Below are 22,400 nucleotides of genomic sequence, written 5' to 3'. Positions count from 1 at the left end.
GGCCTGGTGACGGGGAATTAGGCAGGGCCTGGTGACGGGGAATTAGACAGGGCCTGGCGATGGGGAATTAGGCAGGGCCTGGTGACGGGGAATTAGACAAGGCCTGGTGATGGGAAATTATAAAGGGCCTGGTGACAGGGAAATAGACAGGATGTGGTTTTGGGAATTAGATGGCCTGGTGATAGGAATTAGGGCCTGGTGATGGGAATTATACAGGGCCTGGTGATGGAGAATTATAAAGGGCCTGGTGATGGAAATTTTGCAGCATTTGACTTGAGGCAATTATGCAAGGCCTGGTGATAATAACCACTGAGTCTAGTGACAGGTCATAATACACAATCGGTAGATAGGGAATCATACAAGGTCAAAATTATGCAGAATTAGTGTTAGGTAATTACGCAGAGCGTGGGAATTATACAGGGCCGAATGACGGGGTGTATCCAGGGCCTCACTACAGATGATTGTAATCAGCTTCTTCATAGGGTATACACAGACCCACACTATGATTAAACATACATGCAACCTAGAAAATTAGTAACAACTGGCCAAGTAGCCACCAAACAGCTGACAAAGAGTGGGCCTGATGTATAAATATTTGTCATATGGGTTTTCCAATGTTAAACAATGGGCATGCACAAGTCCAGCAGGATGTTTCCTCTTTATTGCTTGGTTTGGGTGGATTACAAAGAGTAAAATGGATGAGGGATAGTGTGGGCAATGAGGGGGATGAATATGTATTGCACTGTGAATTGATGCCTGGGCTGATTTTCCTCTTCCCAATCCACCGGGTGGAAGTTGTGTGCCCAAGCCTTAAAGATGAAAGTCTGCCTGATATCCGTTCACTGTTACTGGAGGAAAAGAAATATAAGTACCTGAAAGGCTGAATGGAAGGCACAAAATTGATGGTCTATTTCTAGGGGGATCCAGGGGCAAGCTCCCTAGAAAAATGTGAATGTTTATGTTAAAAATGTTACATGTCAAGCATGTTTGTCCTACACAATAAACTGATCTTAATCTAGACAAAAATCTGAAATTTCTGTTTCCAGTGGATTATGAGAGCACCAGTTATCCAAGATTTCCGTCAATGTCACTATTAATAGTCATTGAGTCATTCAGCACAGGAATAGACGCTTCATTCCAACTTGTCCACGCTGACCAGACATGCCAATCTGACCCAGTCCAATTTGCCAGCATTTGGCCCATATCCCTCTAAACCCTTCCTATCTGTGTACCCATCCTGATGCCTTTTAAATGTTGTAATTGTACCAGCCGCCACCATCACTTTCTCTGGCAGCTCATTCCATACATGCACCACCCTCTGCTTGAAAAAGTTGCTTGTTTGGTCCCTTTTAAATCTTTCCTCTCTCATCTTAAACCTATGCCCTCTGGTTTTGGACTTGCCGCCCTAGGAACAAGACCTTGGGTACTCACTCTATCCATGCCCCTCATGATTTTATAAACCTCTATAAGGTCACCCCTTAGCCTCTGACTCTCCAGGTAAAACGTCCCAGCCTATTGAGCTTCTCCTGATAACTCAAAACTTCCAGTCCCGGCAACGTCCTTGCAAATATTTTCTGCACTCTCTCAAGTTTAACAACACCTTTCCTGTTGCAGGGAGACCAGAACTGAATGCAATATTCCAAAAGTGGCATCACCAATGACCTGTACAGCCGCAACATGACCTCCAACTCCTATACTCCATGATCTGACCAATGAAAGCAAGCGTGCCAAACGTCTTCTTCACTGCCCTGTCTACCTGCGACTCCGCTTTCAAGGAATTATGCACCTGCCTCTAGGTCTCTTTGTTTGGCAACATTCCCCAGGGCCCTACCATTAACTGTGTAAGTCCTACCCTAATAAAAACCAAAAGGACAGTGGATGCTGTAAATCAGAAACAAAAACAGAAGTTGCTGGAAAAACTCAGCCGGTCTGGAACCTTGTGTGAAGAGAAATCAGAGTTAATGTTTCAGGTCTGATGATCCTGCCTCTGAGGAAGGGTTACCGGACCCAAAACATTAACTCTGATTTCTCTTCACAGATACCAGATCAGCTGAGCTTTTCCAGCAAATATCTGTTTTTGTGTAAGTTCTGCCCTAGTTTGTCCTACCAAAATACAACATCTCACATTTATCTAAATTAAACTCCATCTACCACTGCTCGGCCCATTGGTCCATCTGATCAAAGTCCTGTTCTTCAACGTCCTCTACGCCACCTATTTTGGTGTCGTCTGCAAACTTACTGACTATGCCTCCTATATTCACATCCAAATTATTTATATAAATGACAAAAAGCAGTGGATGCAGCATAGATCTTTGTGGCACACTGCTGGTCACAGGCCTCCAGTCGGAAAAGCAACTCACTACCACCACCCCTGTCTCCAACCTTCAAGCCAATTTTGTATCCATTGGCTAGCTACCCCGGATCCCATGTGATCTAACCTTAATAACCAGTCTATCATGCGGAACCTTGTTGAACACGTTGCCGAAGTCCAAAAAGACAACATCTACCACTCTGCCTTCATCAATCGTCTTTGTCACCTCTTCTAAAAACTCAATCAAGTTACTGAGACATGATTTCCCACACACAAAGCCGTGTTGACTATCCATAATCAGTCCTTGCTTTTCCAAATGTATGTAAATCCTGTCCCTCAGAATCCCCTCCAACAACTTACCCATCACTGACCTAGGGCTCACCGTTCTATAGCCTCCTCCTTTTCTTGATCACCAACTTCTCTTGTCATCCAACATTTCCTACACCTACTAGCCTTGCCCTTCACACTAACAGGGACATACTGTCTCTGAACTCTTAACAACTCATTTTTAAAGGCCTCCCACTTCCCAACAGTCTTTTTACCTGTGAATAGCTTCTCCCAATCAATTTTTGAAAGTTCCAAAGACTGTCACAATTGGCCTTACTCCAATTTGGATCTTAAATTATTTTATGAGTTCTATCCTTTTCCATAGCTATTTTAAAACAACCATATTTTAAAACTAATAGAATTATGATCACTTGCCCCAAAGTGCCCCCGCCCCCACTGACTCCTCAGTCGCTTACCCTACCTTATTTCCCAACAGAACGTCAAGTATTGCCCCCTTCTCTGATAGGTACATCCACAAATTGAATAATAAAGTTTTCTTGTCCAAACTGAACAAATTTCTTCCTATCCAAGCCCTGAACACTATGACAATCCCAGTCTATGTTGGGAAAGTTACAATCCCCTACCATTATGACCCTATTAGTCTTATAGATAACTGAGATCTCCTTACATATTTGCTTCTCAATATCCCGTTGGCTATTGGGGAGCCTATAATACAATCCCAACAAGGTGAACATCCTTCTCTTATTTCTCAGTTCCACCTAGATAACTTCAATGGACAATCTCCCAGGAATATCCTCCCTAATTAAAGCCGTAATATCATCCCTCACGAAAAACGTCACTCCCTTTCCTCTCTTGCCTCTCGTTCTATCCTTCCGATAGCATCCATTATTTGGAACATTAAACTGCCAGCCCTGTCCATGCCTGAGCCATGTTTCTGCAATAGCTGTGATATCTCAGTGCCATGTTCCCAACCATGCCCTGAGTTCTTCTGCCTTGCCTGTCAGGCCTCTTGCATTGAAGTCAATGCAGTTTAATTTATCAGGCTTACCTCCTTCTCTGCCAAGCTGTTGTCTGCCTCGACCATTTGACTTGGTCCCCTTCTCTACTGTACCAGCCTCAGCCTTTTCTCTTTCTTTCACTGTTGCTTTGGTTCTCACCCCACCCCTTTACTAATTTAAGGCCTCCCGAGTAGCAGAATGTTGAGGAGGTGATGGCCTAGTGGTATTATTACTGGACTGTTAATCCAGAGACCCAGATAATGTTCTAGGGACCTGGGTTCGAATCCCACCATGGCAGATGGTAGAATTTGAATTCAATAAATATCTGGAATTAAGAGTCTAATGATGACCATGAATCCATTGTCAATTGTCAGGAAAAACCCATCTGGTTCACTGATGTCCTTGAAGGAAGGAAATTGCCACCCTTACCTGGTCTGGTCCACATGTGACTCCAGACCCACAGCAATGTGGTTGACTCTTAAGTGCCCTCTGGGCAATTAGGGATGGGCTATCCCTCATCCTGTGAATGAATAAAAAAAAGGCTCTTCTATACCCAAATTTCAACCCTTTTAGAAGCAGTGCCTTCTCTTCCAAATAAAAACCAAAAGAACTGCGGATGCTGTTCTCTTCCAAGCCTCCCAAATCGAACAGTTACTTATGCCTTTTTCTCAACAAACCAAGCATTTCTCTCCACTCCAACCCAGTTTAGATTATACCATTGTTCCATTCTTCCTCTCCACTCCTGATTTATCAGCCATCTTTTGCTTACGCTCTTAAAGGTTGTGCTGGAACTGTTTATTGTATCCAGCCTTTCCCCGATCATCACCACCACAATAACTTAGACATTTCCTCAGTCCACTCCTCTCGATTCATGCTGGATATTTCCAATGGAACTCACCCCTCTTTTTGCCATCACATGATGGGGATTCTTCTCCCCTCCCCGATTTTGTCAAGAAATTGAATTACTTTGTACTTGCTCCAGTCAAACAGAGTGTACTGAAACCTCAGCCACAGAGCAGTACTCAGTATGCAGATGACATTTGTGCGCATGAGACTGAGCTTCAGGTCATTGAGGTTTTCTCTGAAGTAAGTGAGAAAATAGGTCTTTCACTAAATGCTCCGAAAACTGAGGTCCTCTCTCAATTGCCTCTCCTGAATCCTTGAACAGGTCAAACATATTCTCACGGGAGACCCTGGTTTGGGGCTGATCAAAATGGAAATGGTTTATTCGGGAAGGCATCGAATCCATTGTCAGGTTTGAACAGGAACATGCGGATGCAAAGGTGAGCTGTTGGACGAGGCCCACAAACCTCAAAGAACCCATGAGCTCAATCTGACAAGCTCCATCCTGCTGTACCTGCGGTAGAGTGGGTAGTTCGCAGAGTGGCTTTAGTAGCTGTCTCAGAGCCCATTACAAGTGAATGCGAGTCATCCTCGATCCTGAGGAACTGTTTAAGAAGACACATTTCTACGTGTCGAAATAATGCACCAAAACATGATGTGCTAGTTGGAGCTGTTCCTCCAAAGACTGCTAGCGAGTACTTTGTCAGTTTGCCTTAGCATTTAGCAAATGAGCTTAAAAGCAAAATACTGTAGATGCTGGAAATCTAGTAGAAAGACAGAAAATCCTGGAGAATGTGGCAGCATCTGTGGAGAGAGAAACAGAATTACTCTTTGAGTCTGATATGACTTCTTCAGAACTTAACTTTGGAAGAATTCCAAAGAAGAGTCATATCATACTTGAAATGTTAACTCTGCATCTCTCTGCACAGATGCTGCCAGACCCGCTGAGATTCTCGAACATTTTCTGTCTTTATTAGCTCACATTTCTTGTGTTGGGATGTCTTTGGAATCAGATTTGCTATTCTCTTAGCAGGAATGGCTGAAGATTTTTGACATTATCAAAACTGTATTCATCAGATTGATTCATTGCAATCTGACTGTATTTCAGGGTTTCGGTAAAGAGAGAACTATGACAGTCTGTAACAGAGGGGTGGAAAGGTTGGAATCAGGATTGGATGAGACACGCACAGGAAGCCACTTCAGAGCCACATGTGTGATGTCTCTCCTCTCTCTTCCACACCACCATGACGGTCAGACAGTAGAGGACACAGAAGACGACCACAAATATTCAGACACAGCCTGTGACTATTGGACAGCCCCATTTGAGCGGTCGTAACTGTAGAACCGTGGCTCTTACATTTTATTTGTACGTGAGGTAATGGTGTTACAGGCTGAGAGACTGTTTATTGCCCATCCCGAAATGGTGCTACATTTCCAAGTTTTGAATGCTTGTGGTTTGGAGGGGAACTTGCAGGTGGTGGCGTCCCATATATCTGCTGTCCTTATCTTTCTCGGTTGTAGGGGTCACACGTTTTGAAGGGGCTGTTGGAGGAGCCGTAGCAAGTTGTGGTAGTGCATCTCGCAGATGGTGCACACTGCTGCCACCATGTGTCAGGCCTGGAGGGATTGAGTGTTTCAAGTGGCGGACGGATTACCAATCAAGTGGACTGCTTCGTCTTGGATGATGTTGAGCCTCTTGATGGTTGTTGGGACTGCATCCACCCAGCGAAGAGGACAGTATTCCATCATATTCCTGATTCCCGGCTTGCATTTCACTGATGCTTGGGGAATTCTGCCAGACAGTAGGTTTCAGCGGTTTGACTGATTAGCAATCAAAGGGAGAGTAAATCAGCTTTACCAGGAAGGTGTTTACACCTGGAAATAATGACATCAGCTGGTGTGCCAATATTGGGTTTAAACTTTGTTTAGTTCTAAAACAAAAGACAATCAGGCTCTCAAGTTAACCTAATTACTAATTCTACTTGGATAAAAGGCCCATGTGATTCACAATGCTGTGAAAATCAGCTTTAAGAGGAGAATGGTTTCTAGGAGATCTATGCAAACTCAAACACAGTTAGTGGTGTGGCAATACAGGTTCGAGCTTGGATTGTTCTGGTCAAATTCTTGGAGTTACAAATGAAGCTGGAAAAGTTTTCGCACTGTAGTTAGAGAGCGGTGTCTCCAGGGCAAATCACACTATGAAAGAGGACTGGAGTTAAAGGTTTCCAGGCTGGGAAAGGAAAAATTCAGAAGTAAACGTCTGGGGGCTTTCAATCATTTTGGGAGAATCTTAAAGCATAAAATCTTTTTGTATCAAGCATTCAGCTGTTAACTGGAAGGCTGAATTTTCTTTTAAAAGTTATTGGTCTCCACAGCGATCATAACAACTCAAAGGGCATTACACAGGGGTCATTACTAGCCAATAAACAGAACTCACTTCAGTGCAATACACAAAGCTTCATGAGACACAGGGCGTCTCTGCGAGTACAAGAAGAACCTCACTATAAGGATGACAGAAAGCCTTACTATAACTTTCGAGGGCCTCAATACAGGTAAAATGGAGGTTTCTCTTACAATCTCACTAAAGGATGATAGAGGATCTCATTACCAGTAAAATAGAGGCCCAAGTTTCAAGCAGAATAGCGAAACCTATTGATAGCTTTCCAGCAAATTTATATTTTTATTCTAACCCTTCATACTTTGTCTGCCTATATCCAGAATCGGGCCAATTAGCTGGGAAACTCAAAACGTCTACAACATCTGACTATACACCCTGCACCAGAGTTCATAAAAAGCAAAAGAAAATTCCTTAAATGCTCTGGAGGAAAACTAAACAGGACCAGCTGACAGCCAAATCTCACCTTCATGTTGTTAGTAATATCAGAAGATAGCGATGCCAGTGCTTCGGAGTTATAATCTGACGCATTTTTCAAAGGCATCTTTAGACAGTTGACTGAAACAGTGGATTCACATTTTAAAAAATGGGTCTGAGGCAGAATGACTTCAGTACAGCTTAAATCCTTTGCAATTCTTAAAAAAATGTAAGACTAAACTATAAGGCATTTCCTCAGGGTTTGTTTACGACAACTTAGAGCTGCTTATTTTGGCCACTTCCTCCTTTGGACCTATTTTGTTTGTCACTGTGATTTGTTGTTTCCTTTTGTCAGAAGAAGTAAATGCTGGAGTACTTGAGCTGCACATATTGGACAAAGGCATGACGAGTAGCAATGATAAATTCTCAACTACCAGCTCAAGAATCAAAAGCAAATAGGCCTCCTGAACAAAATATGGCTCCTTCTCCGATCGGGTAGAAGCTCAGAAACTAAGTATTACTTTAATAGATAGAAGTAAGACACGTAAGATGTGAATTTACACTAATTCAATCTTTTTATTGAGTCAGTGTGGTCATTAGCTTATTTTAAAGCAAATTCAGACATTGATGACATAAACACATGGTCATGTGCAACACAGGCACACCAACCTTCAGTCATTATGATTTAGGGCTCTTGCGGTGCCGTGGCAGTGTCCCTACCTTTGATCCAGGAGGCCTGGGTTCAAATCCTGCTCCAGAGGTGTGTAATAATATCTGAACAGGCTTGAAATGGAGACATCTTAAAGATGACACCGATTTTGAGGCATCATATTCTGTAAATTACATGCGGTCCGTCACTCTTAGACTGTGCATCTTATTCTCAACAGTTTCTTTGTGAGTGAACATATCTCAAAACCTTGAGAAATCAACGGCTTGCCTTGGCTCATGACAGTTGATTGAAACAGTGGAAAGTTTCACATTTAAAAAAGCGGGTTTGAGGCAGAATGACTTCAGTACAGCTCAAATCCTTTGCAATTCTTACAAAAATGTAAGACAAAACTATAGGGCATTTCCTCATTTGAGGTTTGTCTGTTTGACAATACCTGTATGAGTTTGATAGCTCTTGGGAAAATGACTAGGAAGAGAGGTGGAATTGATGCTGAGGGAACAGGCTTTTTGGAGGAGGTGGAAGCTAATAACTTTGGCCTTTCTAATATTTAATTAGAGGAGATCATGCTACGTCCAATAGTGGATGATGGACAGGCTGTTGGAGATCACAGAAGAAATGGAGGGGTATAGATGTAATGGGGAGTAATAGTTGTGTGTCACTAGCTAACAAGTGGACACAGATGTAGCATGTAAATGATAATTCAAGGGAACCAAGAATAGATTCCTGGGACAGTCCAGAGGTAATGTTGCAGGGATGGGAAGAGAAGACATTGCAGAAGACTCAGTATAACCAAGAGTAAAACATATGAGGACAATTCTCATTTGCTTGGTAATGAGGAAAGGCACAGGAAGGGAATGGTATGAAGGCTGTAGTGGTTAAGAATGATGAGGAGAAAAGTGCACTTGTCACTCTGAGTTTGCATTGAGAAGGTTGTTTGAACAGTTTCAGTTGGATTGCCAGCGAAAGGATTTAAGGCTAAAACTCCCAAATGTCATCTTGGAATTAAATATTTATTCATAGGTATTTATATGTACAAACACTTGTCAAAAGTTCATATAAAAGCATGGAATGTTTTAAACTCTGCCAAAGCACTAATCTAACTTTGAACAAGTAAATATTTAGCGGATAGAGGATGAAGCTAACTAATTGCATTCGGCTTTTCTTTCCATTCCTAACTTGCACAAGCCTTTCAAAGCAGACCCAGATAAATATTATTGTAGCTGAATGCTCTCGACGACATTCAGGATGCGAGAACTGACTTGCGCCTGTATATCTTACAGCATAGTTCATAATGTGTGTTCTATCACTGAAGGTAATTAAATAAAATCTCCTTCATGCCTCCATCCCCATTCTCCCATCCGATGTCCTCACGTTGCCTACTTCTGTCTCATTCTGGACAATGTGATGACATAATGCAGCCTTGAGGTGATAGGAGATTAGGTCTAATCTGTAAACCTGATTGGTAATTAGACGTTGTGGCAAGATTCCAGCACTCAATGGTGAGGAAGGTGGGAAAAAAACCAAACCAAATAGCAGCTTATTTATAGTCTTATTTAGGAGAGGCACTCTGCCAGACTACAAAGGCACTGATTAACCTTTTTGGACCAGTAACCTAAGCATTAGAGACATGACCCTTTGAAGGATCTTTTATGGAACGACTGTCATTCAATCCCTGGTGTATAGTTTGTTATTTGAAATGGTGCATTTATTCCATTCCTCTCACCCCCCTATAACTTGTTAGCCTTCAGACTTCAACTGAACTGAGAAGCTGGTCATCCGTGTGTCCTTTCTTTTACAAGGTTCTAGAGGGTAGCATCAAAAAACAGGATCATACTAATTTATAGCACAGGACGTAACCATTTGAGCTATGTTCTGGTTCTTTGAACAGCTATCCCAATTCATCCCACTACCTGCTCCTTCACCCTGCAAATATTTCTTTTTCAAGTTAAAAATCAACACCCCTTTGAAAGTTAATTTTCTATCTGATTTGGCTATCTTTCCAGACAGTGCATTCCAGATTGTTGCAACTAATTGCGATATTATCCTTATCTCTTTAGTTCTTATGATCAGATAAAACTCTATTAACTACAAGCCCAAATGAATTGTTAGAACCCTCCCTGATTTTTCATTATTTATATTTTTTTTATCAGTTTTAGTTTGGAGCTGTGAACTGAGAACTATGAGTTGAAAATGACCTTTGGTCTGTAGGCAGCAGCTTGTGTTAAAATGAAGAGAAAACAAGCACACTGTTGTTTGTATTTGAGGCCAGGCCTGGAAGTTAATTGCAGGTTGATTTTTGATCAATAGGTCTACAGAGCTTCAACACCAGGGAGACAGCAGTATATTTAAACAGATATGAGATGTTGGCCATTAATGAGGCTAGTACCTGGGAATTGGTTCCAGCAAGTCTGGGAGAGAGACTTTGTGCTCCAGCAGATGGTAGATGTTGAATGGTTACTGGGATCTCATGGAGGAGACGGTCAGTCTGACATAAACAGGTCAAAGTTTGAACTGGGTTTTGCACTGTTTTCTGTGAGGAGGAGTTTGGCTGTTGATGCAACGTCATGACGTTTTGAAAGCTACCTGCCTAACCTCCTGTAATCAACTATTGGAAGTTCAGAGAATAAAACATAAGTTGTAAGTATCACTAGCTTCCAGTGAGATTTTTTAATTTACTTGCAGGACGTGATATTGCTGGCTCGGCCAGCATTTATTGCCTGTCCCTAGTTGCCCTTGAGGAGGTGGTGGTGAGCTGTCTTCTTGAACTGTTGCAGTACACGTGCTGTAGGTAGACTCGCAATGGCCTTAGGGACGGAATTTCAGGATTCTGAACCAGCGACACTGAAGGAACGGTGATATATTTCCAAGTCAAGATGTTTAGCAGCTTGGAGGGGAACCTGCAGGGGTTGAATCTACTGCACTTGTCCTTCTAGATGGAAATGGTTGTGGAATGCAATAAGTATACTTTTCAATTCATAAAACCATATCAAGTATTCTTGGTTTTTGGTTTTAAAGTTGGTTGATAGTAGATAGAATCGGTGGTCACATGGAAAAGGATAGGTTCATTAAGAAGAGACAGCTTGGATTTCTAAAGGGGAAATCACATTTACCTAAACTTGCTGCAGTTTTTGAAGAGGTAGTCAAGAGGGTTGATGAGGGTAATGCTTTTGATGTGGTATACATGGATTTCCAGAAGGCATTTCATAGAATCACAGATTCCTGACAGTGTGGAAGCCAGCCATTCGGCCCATCGAGTCCATACCAACCCTCCTATACCCTATCCCTTTAACCCTGCATTTCCCATGGCTAATCCACCCAGCCTACACACCCCTGGGCACGACGGGACAATTTAGCATGGCCAAACCACCTAACCTGCACATCTTTGGACTGTGGGAGGAAACCAGAGCACCTGGGGGAAACCCCTGCAGATCACAGAATAGAAGTGACATTGGCAATATTGATACAAAATTGGCTGAATGACAGAAAACAGACTAATGCTCAGTGGCTATCTTTCATGCTGAAGGATGGTTTGTAGTTGCATTCCACAGGGATTTTCCTGAAATGTTAATGATCTGGATCTTGGTATGTAGGGGACACCTCCAAGTTTTCAGATGACACAAAACTCTGAAAAGTTTGCTTGAATTGATATTTTCAGAAAATTAACCAAGAAATAATCCTGTATATCTGTGGAACAATGTGTCGTGAAAACCACTCAAGTAATCTGACCATTTTTGTTATTTTCTTTTATATATCCACAAACTGTGCTTATTGTCTGTTTGTCTTTTGTGTGAATGGGCTAAAAACAAAGGTTTAAATCATAGACATACCTTTGTTGTTTAATTTTATTCCACTGAAGTTACTGTATTGTTAATAAAGTGACAAAATCTTTTGTTCAGCTTCAAAACCAATGTCTTACAGTGATTATTCGCAGAGTCTTGAACTGGCTATTCAGAAGCGTCTGGTTAGGAGTCATTGGAGTCAAATTTAAAGGTCTTTAAAGGTGTTAATTTTACTGTGTTTGAATACAGAGGTAGAAAGGTTTTCTGTGATGTTACAGAATTAAAACAGTTTCAAGTCTCCTACTAGAAAATAATTTAATCACTATCAGGCCACACAGATGTTGTCGAATAAAGATAACAAAGACTCCTCTGCTCAGCAGAACAGGAAGGACATCAACTTTCTCACCACTCCTTCCAAAATAACAATCTACTTATCTGAAAGAATTTCCTTTGGCTTTGTGAGTGGTGGGAAAAGACCAAGGAGTGCTGATGTAATTCTTATGTTGCTGAATTAATTGGGACTGATATCATTTATCTCTGCAGATATACAATGGAAAATTCAGTCATCACCGTGTGGATGAGGAGGAAAGCTTAAAACAAATCTGAAACAGCTTGTGGACCCATGTGGAGTCATGAGCCAAAGACATGGTTTGCGTGCGTCAGTTCCTTTCCTGTTCTTCCCCATTCGGAATAAAGGGCTCAAGAGGCTCATATTACTGCTGGTACTATATAATGTCAGATATGGTGAGGACAGAAGTGCCAAAGGAATCAGGGTGGAGACCTGACTGCTCTCTACACTCCAGCCAAAAATTATCTACAGTAGGTAGTCTCCTTTTTTTTATATTTAATCTGTCTTTTTCTAATTTACCTGTTCAGAGATGCGATTACACACCTCTGTAGCAGGTGGGACTTGAACCCAGGCCAGGGGGAGGGACACTATCACTGTGCCACAAGAGGGCCCTTAGCAGGAAGTCTCTTAATTTTTTTTCTCCTTCAACCTGTTTACCAAATCAACTTGTTCAGAGGTGTTATTACTCACCATTGGAGAAGGTGGGACTTGAACCCAAGCCTCTCTGGTGCAGGGACAGGGACACTGCCATTGTGCCACAAGTTGGCCCTTAGGAGGTACTCTTTTAATGTGAAAGTTTTAATTCTTTGAGCTGGGACTCAATGATAACTCTCTCACCTCTCAGCCTCAATAGGATTGGTTCAAAGCTTTGCTCCAGAGACTGTAACACTGGATCTGGGCATGCAACTCCAATAATAGAGGTGCTGTCGTTGTGAACCTCACACTGAGGTGTTTTGGCTGTGACCTCTCAATGAGGTTCTGCCTCCCCTCCCTCTCGGGCAGAGGTGGAATTTCTCACTGAACTATCTGTTGAAATGCGAGGGCGACTGCCCCCAGGATTTCCAGTTCTGCCAGCACTTTTCGCTCAAGCAACACTGTTCAAAATAAATTATCTGAATACTATCGGAACGCTGCCTTTGGGACTTCACTGCATGAAAATCGGCTGCCATATTTTTACTTTCAACAGTGACTGCACTCCCAAAAAAATGTGCTCAATCGGCTGCAAATTGCTAAAGTTACCTTGAAGAAGATGCAATCTAAGTGCAAGTTCACTTGACTGATACCGGTGATGGAGGTAAAGAAAGGTTGGACACATTGGGCCGGAATCCATTGGAGTTTAAAATGATACGTTGTGATCTTATTGAGATACACATTCCTGAGAAGACTTGACTGAATGTTGGATGCTGAAAGCATGTTTTTGCCTTTGGGAGAGACACATTTGAAAAATAAGGGGTTAAGACAAAGATGCAGGGATTTCTTTTCATCTTCAGAGGGTCACGGGTCATTGGAACTCTCTTCCCCAAACAGCGGAAGAGGACAGTGTTAGTTGAATATCCTTCAGAGGGTGACAGATTCTTGATTAACAAAGGAGTTAGTGGGTATAGGGATTAGGCCGTAATCAGTTCAGCCAATGATCTCACTGAACGACGGAGCAGGGAGGCATTGAAAGGCCTAGTCTGTGAATTAATATGTTCACATGTCTGTTTGTATGTCTTTCTTTCAAATCTTGCATGGCAATAATTTTCCAAACAAGCACAGACGATGGGAGATATCTTGTCACAAGAATATGATGGAAAGGTTGCGGGCACAGTGTCAATTAAATATTACTCTGAGGAGGAACTGCCCAAATGCCTGCACATAATCAGCAAATGACCCTGTCTGACTGCACTCCGGTGATACACGTAACATTTCACTTTGTGCGTTGGATCCTGACCCTGTGCTTTGTGGGGAACAGTCACCGGCTCTGATCTTGCCAGAATTGAACAGTTAGTGGCCCAGAGGTTGTGGTCGCTGTTGCTTTTGTGGGGTCCTGAAGTCAGAGGTTCTCCAGCTTGGAAAGAGTTGAAGCATGTTGTTTCAGCTGTGTGTAAGACAGACAATGTGACACACAGAGACAGAAACACCCAGAGAGACAGAGAGAGGTTGCTTCAATCTTCAGTTGCCCTTTCAGCAACATTTAGAACATCTGGATGAATAAAAAAACATACCTTCTGGGCTGGGACCTCGTTGATAGGCCAGACAGAGTGAATCATGCAATGCCCACAGTGCAGAAAGAGGTTATTTGGCTCATTGAGTCTCCACCGACCCTCCAAAGAGCATACTAACCCAGACACTGTCCCTGTAACCCTGCACTTCCCATACTTAATCCACCTAGCCTGCATATCCCTGGATGCTATGAGGCAATTTATCACGGCCAATCCACCTAACCTGCATATCTTTGGACTGTGGGAGAACACTCACGCAGACAGGGGGAAGAGTGTGTAAACTCCACACAGACAGTCGCCCAAGGCTGGAATCGAACCTGGGTCCCTGGCGCAGTGAGGCAGCAGTGCTAACCACTGAGTCAAGGTGCCATCCAGTGGGAAGATTGGAAAATCCTCAAAGACTGCTTGGAGGAACCCACACACCCCTCCAATCAGCTGCTGGTGGAATGCCTTAGGGAGCTGGCTGGGTCCTGAAGCCTTGCTGGGGTTGGGGACAGAGACTGTCCAGGAAATGCCTCTTCATTGACATTAACGATTCATTCACCTCATTGAATTGGCTTCCCCCTGCTTGTGGGCAGGGAAACTTCTGGCCCCAACCCTCTCTCTGAGACAGTGACCCAGTGGTGGAATGATGCAGGAAACCAGCACGCTTGCTAGTGGTGCAAAATTTCACACCCACCTCTACACTCAGCCCCATGAGGGGCAAAAAAAAATCAAAGTTTCAAAAATTCCTGGAGTATTTACTGACTGACTTCGAATATAATCATTAATGCACTCATTACATGGCATTATGCTCAAGCCAAAATAACAAGATTCAACTGACTGGTGAATGGGATATGCATCAACATCAACGAGAATGCGAAGTGCAGCTACACCCAAAAGTTATAGGTACTGGCATCCGAACATATCTGGAATACACTTGGTCCATGCAAAAAAAAAACCCACATTTGTTACAAATTCATTGCACGTAAGACTAAAACTACAAGAGCACCACTCCTCATCTGCAACTCGAACACTAACACTGTTTGAGATGATGCTTCTTCGATTTACAAAGTATTTTCCTTTTCTTGTAGCTGGGATGTAACGGATCGAATCAGATGTTGGTCAGGTTTTAAAAACCGATCACTACTGAGCAACAAGGTGCAGGGCTGGATGAACACAGCAGGCCAAGCTGCATCATAGGAGCAGAGAGGCTGACGTTTCGGGCCTAGACCCTTCATCAGAAAAGGGGGAGGGGAAGGGGGTTCTGAAATAAATAGGGAGAGAGTGGGAGGCGGATAGAAGAGGGATAGAGGAGAGGATAGGTGGAGAGGAAACAAACAGGTCGAAGAGGCGGGGATGGAGCCAGGAAAGGTGAGTGTCTAAGGAAGGTGATGTGGCTGTAGTACCTGGTTTGCTTCAGGACGTGGTCGAGCAGTTTCAGGGCCGAAGAGATTACGAGAGAGTTGCAGTGGGAGAGAGATCCCTTGAGGTTTGTCCGGAGGGAGGAGGGTAACTTCTTCAGGTTAGGCATCCTTAGAAGAGGCTTCGCAGTGGGGTTAAAATTGAATCAGAGATAGTAGGAACTGCAGATGCTGGAGAATCCGAGACAACAAGGTGCAGGGCTGGATGAACACAGCAGGCCAAGCAGCATCATAGGAGCAGAGAGGCTGACGTTTCGGGCCTAGACCACTACTACTGAGCAATTCAGGATCTTAGGGGTCACTACAGACAAACCTATCAGCTGTTCTCTTGACTCACCACACTTACAAGACGAACTGCTCGGAAAATCTTTAAAAAATCTCACTGGTAAATCTGACTTGGAAATTTCATTAAGAACATTCTTGAACTGGAGAAATTAATTCAGAAAAAATATATTTCCACTCGTCTTTGACACAGTTGAAATCTGTGAGGCAGTGACCTTTGAACAAAGTGCATGGGTAATTTGTTTCAATAAGGAGGCAGAAGAAGAAACACTAGATGCCAGGAGATAAGGGTAAAAATGCATTGATTCATTTTGATGGTTAATTTGATTCATGTGATTCTATTGTAAACGTGACTGCAACCTTCCAGCCAGGTTAAGAACATGGATTTATCTAATTCTGATTCTGGTGCTGAGGGCTTCTAAATCGACAGTCATAAAAGGAAAAGTTGGCATCAGTCACTAATTGTGTGCCTTTTCTTCATTCGTTGCATGTAAAGTGTACAGAACAGAGAAAGATATGCAATTATATTGCACTTTGTATGACCTTGGGGCATCTTGAAGTAACTTGCAGCAATACGAAGCATTTCTGTACCTATTGCAACATAGCACACATGGCAATCAATTTCTGCACAGCTAGATCCCGTAAACAGCTATATGGCAATGACTAATCTTCTGTTTTAGTGGGGTGGGTTGAGGGATAAATATTGGCCAGGAACCAGGGTGGGGGAGTCCAAAACTAGAGGGCATAGGTTTAAGGTGAGAGGGGAAAGATTTAAAAGGGACCCGAGGGGCAACCTTTTCACAGGGTGGTGTGTGTATGCAATGAGTTGCCCGAGGAAGTGGTAGCGATGGGTACAACTACAACATTTAAAAGACTTCGAGACAGGTGCATGAATAGGAAAGATTTAGAGGGATATGGGCCAAATGCAGGCAAATGGGACTAGTTCAGTTCAGGAAACTGGTCAGTATGGACGAGTTGGACTGAAGGGTCCGTTTCCATGCTGTATAACTCTATGGCAACAGTAAGAACCATCCTGCTCCCTTCAAAATAACTCTACCCGAGAGGGCAGGTTGAAACTCTGCCAGTTTTTGACTTCCTCAGTGCTGCATTGGGAATGATATGGATTTGCTACTGTCTAGTGTTGGATTTCAATGTGTGACCTCCTGACTCAGAGGCAGAAGAGCGACCAACTGAGTAAAGGCTGATACCTGTGGAAGGCAGTGAACCACTACCTGACTTGCATAGTACATAACAACCAGGATAATGTTGTCACCCACGTCTTGGCTCCTGAATACTCAAGACACTTTTACACTATAGCTATGCAGCTGACTGCACATGTGGTTCATCTGCTGTCAGCTACAGTTCATGCTATAAAACATAGTACCAGGGACTGGTATAGAAATACTGGCCAACAATTTTCCACTCAGATTAAGGAGCTATCGGTGTCAGATCCAACTATTCTGTACATTGTTGGCTTGTTTCGATACAACAGCAGAATTTTCTTACCATAGAATCACCACCTGATTAAACTGAGGTGAGGTCATATTCAACAAGAGACAGTTAAAAAGTGCGAAACACCAGTGCTAATGCCTTGGGTTTTCCTTCAAAGCCCTTAAAGCTGGACTATGCCCATTTGAAACTTGACACTGATGATTAAAATAGCAAAACGTGGAAGGGAATACCAAGCTCCACAAATGAGGAAAGTGTCTCTGAGCAAAATTTAGACAAATGAATGCAATAAGCTTTCAAAATGAGTTGAGACGTGGATTATGATAAGAAGATACTCTTGAACTCTGAACACTATCTCCACAAACTCTTCATGATAATATCCAGCAGCTTCTCAAGCAGGTGCTGTCAGCTGTATCATTCTCTCCCATTCACAGGATACGAATATCTGTGAGGCACCTTGTGACAGCTCACAGTCTTTGTTCTTGAGGCTTGTGCGTGACACTGTGCCAGTGGATCTCCAATAATGTTTAAGCATGGTAATTTGTAACAGAGTGCTTTTTTTTTGTCACAATAGGGATTTTGCATTATTTTGTACATTACGTATTGTCAGGGCCACCACTAAATGGTGAATAAATTATTCAAATTGTTTTCTGTCAAATCATTAAGGCAGAAGTGTGATATACAGCACATGAATGAACAAACCAGGTGAAAGCACATTGACAGTATTTGCCAAAGATTCTGAAGCTCCCTTGATCTGTAATAATAGGTGCAAAATGAGGTACTGGACCTAGGGCAGATGGATGACTCTTCAGAGACACCCCAAACTCACTGTCCTCACTTTCAAACTCCCTCCCACCCTTGCTTCCGCACCCTTTGCCTAGCCAGCCCCCTACCACACCCTGTGATCAATAACTCCAGAGCTCTACTCACTGACCCCCCACCCACCCCTCAAACAACACCTACCTTTCCTGGGGAGATGGTGTCTTGGCAGCACCCACGTCCTCGTTGTCCTGCTGTCCTCTGATCGATCAGATCTTCAGGTGGGACCTCCAATTCCAGGATCTAACCACTGGATGCCAATCGGCTCTTTAATTCCTGGAAGAGCCAACAGGCTTTCTCACCTCAGTCAGCTGATAGGAGCATTTCCAGAAGCTGAATCTAAGTCCAAAAACCAGGAAAATCCCAGCCACAGGGTGTAGGGATATGTCCACCCTGCTCCAATTTGCTCCTTGCTTTTTTCCACAGGTTGTTCACTGCGGTGGATTTTCCACAGGATGCAATTACATCTTGGTAGCCCAGTCAAACAATGGCTATTCAGCTCTTGCCATGATTTTTGGGTGCTTGTCAAACTACAGGCTGCAGTAGGGCCCGACGCTCTCTTAAAAACCATCCACACACATACTTCCAGAGGTGTGCCAGCTAATCAGAAAGCCCCCCAACTTGCCTCGATCCCTTACTGTTTGCCTACCAATATAACAGGTCCACGAAGGATGCCATATCCCTAGCCCTGCACTCATCCCTGGACCATCTGGACAATGAAGACACGTACGTCAGACTCCTGCTCATTGACTACGGCTCTGCCTTCAACACCAATATCCCCTCCAGACTAATCTCAAAACTGCATGTCCTTGGTCTGAGCTTCGCCCTCTGCAACTGGGTCCTCAGCTTTCTGACCCACAGGCTGCAATCAGTGAGGATAGGTAACTGCACCTTGTCCACAATAACACTCAACACTGGGCCCCCCAAGGATGTGTCCTCAGCCCCCTACTGTACTCCCTGTACACCTACGACTGTGTTGCCAAATTCCAAACGAACGCCATATACAAGTTCGCTGAGAACATACTGGGACAGATACCTAACAATGATGAAATAAAATACAGAAGGGAGATAGAGGGCTTGGTGATATGGTGCAGTGAAAACAATCTGTCTGTCAACGTCAGCAAAACTAAAGAACTGATCATCGACTTCAGAAAGAAAGGAGGAGAACACGCCCCCACTTACGTCAACAGAACTGAGGTTGAGAGGGTGAAGAACATCAAATTCCTCAGAGTGACGATAACCAACAACCTGTCCTGGGCTCCCTATGTAAATGCGACAGTCAAGAAGTAACAACAATGTCTCTTATTCCTCAGGCAGCTCAGGAAATTTGGCATGTCCGTAAGGACCCTCACCAACCTCTACAGATGCACCATTGAGAGCATACTGTCTGGGTGCATAACAGCCTGGTACGGCAACTGCTCTGCCGAGGACCGTAAGAAACTACAGAAGGTAGTGTGCACAGCCCAGACCATCACAGAAGTCAACCTCCATCCACGGATTCCATTTACGAGGCTTGCTGCCATGGAAAGGCCGCCAATATCATCAAAGACCCATCACACCGTGGTAATGCTCTCCTATGACCTGTTCCATCAGGCAGAAGATACAGAAACCTGAGCATGCACAGAAGCAGGTTCAGGAACAGGTTCTTTCTGGCTACTATCAGACTGTTGACTGGGCTCTAGCCTCAAATAATATCACCTGCAATGTAACCTGTATGCCTCTAAGTCTTGTTCATCTGCACGTCCTTTGCTTGCTGTGATCTGCCTATACCGCTCGTAAACAAAGCTTTTCACTGTATTTCGGTACACGTGACAATTAAATCAAAATCAAATCAAATCAAATTCTTGCAAGATTCCTGGTAAATCCAAAATTGCTGGGGACCACGTTGGCACCCATTTGCTGCCTGCTCCTGGATCAGCCAAAACAGCTTTGCATGAGTCACTCAGATAACAAGGTGAATGAACACAGCAGGCCAGGCAGCATCAGAGGAGCAGGAAGGCTGACGTTTCGGTAATTGCATGAGTCACTGATTGGATTAGCTCACAATGCAGCATGTGTGAGCACTCCTCCAAAAATTTAGTCTCTGTTACACAGTACACACCTTTGCTGTTGAAAATTGTCTCAAGAGTGTACGTTTTAAAAGTTCCTGCAAGAATTCCATTAATTCCATTCCATGGCAGATGGTGGAATTTGAATTCAATAAACATCTGGAATTAAGAATCTAACGATGACTGTGAATCTGTTGTCGATTGTTGGGAAAAACCCAAATTTTGCCTTTTAGGGAAGGAAACTGCCATCCTTATCTGGTCTGGCCTACATGTGACTCCAGACCCACAGCAATGTTGTTGAATCTTAACTGCCCTCTGGGCAATTAGGGATGGGCAATCAATGCTGCCTAGCCAGCGATGCCCTCATCCCGTGAATGAATCAAGAAAAAACTTCAGACCTGCTCACAGTTTACAGCGTGTGGTGTGGTTTTGAATCTTGATTCTCCATTCGATGTGTTAAGATGCAGCAGTTCAAAGAAAACTTGAACACTTGCCTATAGCTGTAGCTCAAGTGATCCAAAGTTGATGTGGAATATAAGTAAGCGAATAGTGCAGACTGATGGCATACCTACTGGAATGATGGATATTACACAGCAGCTGGAAATAATTAGACTTTCTTGCAGATCCTAAGAAAATACTATTGCACAGTTTTACAAAAAAGCCACAAAAAATAGCTTCTGAAAGGCTCAGACAGTCGTGTAAAGGGAGGCAAAGAAAGCATTTATCTCACAGTCTCAAAACTAAAGTGAAATTTTGACACATCTCTGGAAAAACAAAATAGCCCTGGCATTTTTCACACAGTTTTAGCACGTTCAACAGGTACAATAAAAACAAACTCAAGGACAAGCAGAGTATGAACTCTGGGGTTTGTACAGCGTGTAATTGGAAGGGAACATTTTCTATTGGATTGGGCTCCTCTGTTCGAGCAGTCTGGGATTTTGGCTGTAAAATGGCTTGCCGCAGACATAGCAAGTTGACGTCAATTTTTGCCAACCACTGGTGAGCTTTGCAGGAAATCCACTGAGCAAAATAACTGAGCTGACATCTTGTTTTTGAAAAGGAGTTGAGTTTTACCAGGTAGAGAAGAGGCCAACACATTCTATAGGAATGTTGATTAGACACAGACCACGGAGAAAGCTCAGACATGGAATGAGGGCCCGATCCACAGGGATTATTTGTGGATATGCTCTTTAAAAATCTATTTAATTCCAATAGTGTATGACAGGACAAACTAAGGCGTAATCTATGAAGATACTGTAAATAAGAACCATAAAGTGAATCTCCAGTTTCAGAGAAGTGGACTGCATCATAAGAATTAAGAAGCTGGGACTCTTTAGCCAACTTACTGGAAATATGTTCTATCAGAAATGAGAGCGAAGGGATAAGCACGGAGCACTATATCAAGGCTAAGTCAAGAAAGCAGAACGAGGCAAAATTGACTGAAACTGGAGGATAGCTATTGTTAAATGTCTGGAAGCGATGTTACCTGTAAAGAGTAAGCAACATTTGCATGAACACCCAGTAAAATAAACGTTGCGAAAACCATTGTCTTTTCAGAGGTTCTGATGAAGAAACTACAGTTTTCATTTCTCAAATGATTTACTTTGAATGAACAGAAAATTGCCCTTCCTGTGCTTGGGAATGAGGGCCTCATCCCTCCATCAATCAGCCACTTCCCAGGGTCTCACTGAGCCCATAATAACCAGTTAGCTCTCTGTACACTCAACCTCTACAGAAAGGAACAACCATCAACTTACTTTTAGAAATTTTGACTGAATTCACTGCTCCATCTCCTCCTTCCCCATAGGCCCGTACTTCCACAATGTAGTCTCCCTCATCGTGAATCGGTATATTTATGTTGTTTCCGACTGTCTGTAACAGCGTGCTGTTTACTGTGCCAGCTCTTCTATAAAGCACCTAAAAACACAAAATAAAACTTCATACAGCATGTGATGTTTCTGAGTTACCTGACAGTCTGTGTTTGTGCTTATTCACAGATTTAAATGGTACCTATCATCTGTTGCTATTTGTTGACAATCTCATGGGTTGTTTGTTGGCTGTGCCCACCCACTGTCTGTTTTGTGATGTGCTTGGTGAGCGTTCTCCTCTAATTTCATCTCTAATTCTGCCTTTTCAAACCTTTTT

The 22,400-nt window shown here is 43.1% G+C and overlaps 1 protein-coding gene across 1 annotated transcript in view; it reads right to left on the bottom strand.

Moving 5' to 3' along the window:
- Positions 1-22,400, bottom strand: part of cntn1b (contactin 1b) — a 685,547-nt gene that overhangs the window by 39,588 nt on the left and 623,559 nt on the right. The window contains exon 23 of the mRNA XM_048607547.1: positions 22,013-22,172. Coding sequence (XP_048463504.1) covers positions 22,013-22,172 — 160 coding nt within the window. The remainder of the gene's footprint in view (positions 1-22,012; positions 22,173-22,400) is intronic.

Source organism: Rhincodon typus, chromosome 18 (genome assembly GCF_021869965.1).
Source record: "Rhincodon typus isolate 14 chromosome 18, sRhiTyp1.1, whole genome shotgun sequence".
Taxonomy (NCBI): domain Eukaryota; kingdom Metazoa; phylum Chordata; class Chondrichthyes; order Orectolobiformes; family Rhincodontidae; genus Rhincodon; species Rhincodon typus.
Note: the sequence above shows the minus strand (reverse complement) of the source record. Positions and strands in the feature narration are given on the sequence as shown.